Source organism: Lolium rigidum, chromosome 1, assembly GCF_022539505.1.
Source record: "Lolium rigidum isolate FL_2022 chromosome 1, APGP_CSIRO_Lrig_0.1, whole genome shotgun sequence".
In the NCBI taxonomy this organism is placed as follows: domain Eukaryota; kingdom Viridiplantae; phylum Streptophyta; class Magnoliopsida; order Poales; family Poaceae; genus Lolium; species Lolium rigidum.
Window position 1 is genome coordinate 217,930,271 of NC_061508.1, and position 4,399 is coordinate 217,934,669.

At 45.1% G+C, this 4,399-nt stretch overlaps 1 protein-coding gene across 1 annotated transcript; it reads left to right on the forward strand.

Annotated features, from left to right (window-relative positions):
* Positions 1 to 488: 488 nt before the first annotated feature.
* Positions 489 to 2,027, forward strand: LOC124654986 (tryptophan decarboxylase 1). The gene has a single exon (XM_047193961.1). The coding sequence runs from the start codon at positions 489 to 491 to the stop codon at positions 2,025 to 2,027; it is 1,539 nt and encodes a 512-aa protein (XP_047049917.1).
* The last annotated feature ends 2,372 nt before the right edge of the window (positions 2,028 to 4,399 follow it).

Below are 4,399 nucleotides of genomic sequence, written 5' to 3' on the forward strand. Positions count from 1 at the left end.
TATCTTCCCGTTTATTCAGCATAGGCTATATATTTTAGAATATACATATATCATGAAAATATATTTTATGGTGGTTCCAGTACTATAGGTTATTTATATTGTAGATATTGTGACTTTTTCACATGTGTTTGTTTAAATTTTAAAAAACGGCTTCAAAATAAAAGTTATACGTAACATATTCCAGGATATTTGCGGATGGAGAAAATACTTTGTAGTACTAGGATATCTACCTACCTACCAACCGACCTTCCTGCACCACGACGACCATGACTTCTCCAACGCCCACGCGCCCACGCCATTTGCGGTCCTCTCCCTATATATACCTGCGACATGCATATCGCCATTTCCTCACCAAACCAAAGCAGCAAGCTCTCAAGTCTCAAGAGCGATCACCAAGCTATATCTAGCTAGATTTGCTACTTAAGTCTAGGCCCCTTGCTTCTCTCTCCCTTTGTGCTAAGGGCTAAACCTGCAAGAAAGAAAACGATATGGGTAGCATGGACGCAAACCCCGCCGCCGCCTTCTCCGCCTTTGCCGCCGACGGCAAGGCGCCATTCCAGCCCTTAAACCCCGAAGACGTGCGTGCCTACCTCCACAAGGCCGTCGACTTCATCTCCGACTACTACACCAACATCGAGTCCATGCCCGTGCTCCCCAACGTCAAGCCCGGCTACCTGCAGAACGAGCTTGGGGCGTCCCCGCCGACCTACTCGGCTCCCTTCGACGTCAGCATGAAGGAGCTCAGGACCTCCGTCGTCCCCGGCATGACGCACTGGGCCAGCCCCAACTTCTTTGCCTTCTTCCCCTCCACCAACAGCGCCGCCGCCATCGCCGGCGACCTCATCGCCTCAGCCATGAACACCGTCGGCTTCACGTGGCAAGCCTCTCCCGCGGCCACCGAGATGGAGGTTCTCGCGCTGGACTGGCTCGCGCAGCTGCTGCGCCTGCCCACGACCTTCATGAACCGCACCAGCTCTGGCCGTGGCACAGGCGGCGGCGTCATCCTCGGCACCACCAGCGAGGCCATGCTCGTCACGCTCGTCGCCGCCCGCGACGCTGCTTTGCGTCGGAGCGGCTCCGTCGGCGTGTCCGGCCTGCCGCGGCTGACGGTCTACGCTGCAGACCAGACACACTCCACCTTCTTCAAGGCGTGCCGCCTCGCCGGCTTCGACCCAGCCAACATCCGCTCCATCCCCACCGGTCCCGAGACCGACTACGGGCTCGACCCGGCCAAGCTGCTCCAGGTCATGCAGGCTGACGCTGACGCCGGCCTCGTGCCAACTTACATCTGCGCCACAGTCGGCACCACCTCGTCCAACGCCGTCGACCCGGTGGGCGCGGTGGCGGATGTCGCCGCCATGTTCAATGCGTGGGTCCACGTCGACGCCGCCTACGCCGGCAGCGCGTGCATCTGCCCGGAGTTCCGCCACCATCTCGACGGCGTGGAGCGCGTGGACTCCATCAGCATGAGCCCACACAAGTGGCTTCTCACGTGCCTCGACTGCACCTGCCTATACGTCCGTGATGCGCACCGTCTGAGCGACTCGCTCGAGACGAATCCGGAGTACCTCAAGAACGACGCTACCGACTCCGGCGAGGTCACCGACCTGAAGGACATGCAGGTCGGCGTCGGCCGGCGATTCCGTGGGCTCAAGCTCTGGATGGTCATGCGCACCTACGGCACCGCCAAGCTCCAGGAGCACATCCGCAGCGACGTGGCCATGGCCAAGATGTTCGAAGACTTCGTCCGTGCTGACGACAGGTTCGAGATCGTCGTGCCCAGGAACTTTGCTCTCGTGTGCTTCAGGATCAAGGCCAATGGAAGCATGACGGAGGAGGACGCCGATGAGGCCAACCGTGTGCTCATGGACAACCTCAACAAGACCGGCAAGGCGTACCTTGCGCACACCGTGGTTGGCGACAGGTTCGTGCTCCGCTTCGCCGTGGGTTCATCGCTGCAAGAGGAGAGGCATGTCAGGAGTGCATGGGAGCTTATCAAGAAGACCACCAGCGAGATCATGGCGTAATTAAGTGGACGTATAGTCGTATAGACACACAAGTAGTTACAAACAAGAACTCCACACCCAGCATTTTGGGCACAATTTTTTTCTTCGTTTTTTTATATTTGAGCCAGATTCATTTCGTGAGCTATACCCAATAGCTTATTTGTGCCTGACAGATTATTTGACAATAAAAGATTCAGTTTACATGAATTCAAGATAGAGCTTATTTGTGCCTGACATATTGTTTCAACAGTTTCCTAAGAGGAAATTTATTCAAATTCTTTGGCCTGTTCTAAACTTCTAATAAAAAAGATGAAAAATGGGAAGAATTACAAACCTCAAGTTTTGCTCAATCTACACCCCGTAATTTACAATGTGCTCTTCCTGTCCTTCAAAATTCTCCAAGTTTTGCTCATTTTACACCCCATATTTTTCAATCAACTCTAAATGTCCTCCAAAATCCGTGAAAATTGTGTGGTCTTCTCATTTCTAGTAGAAGGTCTCCGCCAATTTTCATAACTTTTAGATGATAGAAACTTGGTCAGCAAAAAAATATCTTCTCTAAGAGTAACTGAAGGGTAGGCCAAACATCTATTATATTGAGGGCTTCTACTTTCTGAAACAAAATATTAAAATTGGTCCTACATGATCTTCCAATACTAATATATTTTACTCTATGATTTCCATTAATGTTAGAATGCCAAAAAACCTACTCCTCCGGTTTATAATTACCATACGTTGTTTTTTCAAAGTCAAACTATGCACCATTTCAACAAATATATCGGAAAAATATCAACATTTGTTTTCATATTATAAGAATCTGGTATTATCGATATTGTTCTTTTCCCTCTACGTTTAGTCAAACTTTTGTTTTTGAATTTCACCAAACCCAGAATCCAGGGCAATAAAAAACAAGAGGAATACTTGTTGCTAAAAAATAAAAAATAAATTGCATATTAGAGTAAAAGGTCTACTAATGTTTTTCCTGAAATGATTTATAATGTAGCGGTACTTTACTAGGAATCATGATGAATTACTTAATAATTTGTAAAGCTCTGCAACGATGTCCACCAAATGTTAAGGCAGAGCACATGGAATTGTGTGGACGAGTCTTGCCATCTCGATCCGACAAAGTTCATATCTGGACTTCACTTGTGATTTATAGTTTACTTTTTTAGATCAAACTAGCATAGTGGCCCTCGCAATTACGAGGGTGTCATCTTTATTTTTCTTAGAGGGATGTTCATTGCCTTTACTGTGTCCAGTTTATGATGGAAATAAATTCTGATTTTCTTATATTTTATCATGAAAGATAATACATTTTGTAGCCCCAAATCCAACTAAATAAATATAATCCGGAGAGACCATATTTAATTATATTTATTTGGTGAACAATTGTTAGGAACTTATAAATAATGTAAATTTACCAGGTGTTTTGTTTACATGATATTAAATTTTTATGTAAAATTAAAAATTTGGATTTGGACTTAGTGTGACATATAGATGCAGAAGAATGGTCCATGTAGCAACCTAGTTGCCTCTTTGACGCTAACACATTGAAATATTGGTTCGGTCTGGGTCGAAGTTTTTGTATGGATCCATATTTACCGCATGGGAATTTTCTGAGCGAAGGGTTCCCATGGCTCGTTCTATATCTTTTTTGCGCGAGTTTGGACAATTCAGCTAGTTTGGTAGTATGGCATGTGTAGATCTTACTACCCGAACTATTTGAATGCAGCTTCCCGTACAATTTTTTTAGAATTTTAGAGTTCAGTCAACTACAACACGTTACATTTTTTTATTACTTTCATACGTACGTTCATACTCAAGTGGATGTATAGACGAATCAATTTATATTAAACCCTTTAATATATTTTCTTGCCACAATGTCATTTTTAAAGTATATGCTATGATAGTATCATGCAGACACATCCAACTTCGGAGTTTTTCATCTAAGCAATCAGCTTAAAGTTAGCTTTGCCTACCTATATCTATACTCCGCGCTGATTTCATCCACATAAATCATCTAGCTGATTTGAGTGCTCATATAGCATCCGGATTCTTTTGTAGTTCCTTAGCTATCATAATTGTTTCGTCCTAGAAAATACACCTTATGTGCATATATTTTAAATATACGGTGTTAATATACATAGTTAGCACATCTGGAAGAACACAGTGACTTCCTTTTCGTATGTATATTTACTTTCTCATATACATGTGCCACCATATCGTTAGATAGTATTACTCGTATGTTGTCATTTCTTTCAAATATATGCCATCATATTCTAGGGTAGTATCACTCGTATGTCGTGAAATACACACATACATAAGCCAAATACAGACACAACCAGCTTCAGAGTTTTATTCTCACCGATCAGCTTAGAGTTAGCTTTGCT

Excerpts from the sequence above, each read along its gene's own strand:
- LOC124654986 (XM_047193961.1), top strand. The coding sequence starts at position 489 with ATGGGTAGCATGGACGCAAACCCCGCCGCCGCCTTCTCCGCCTTTGCC.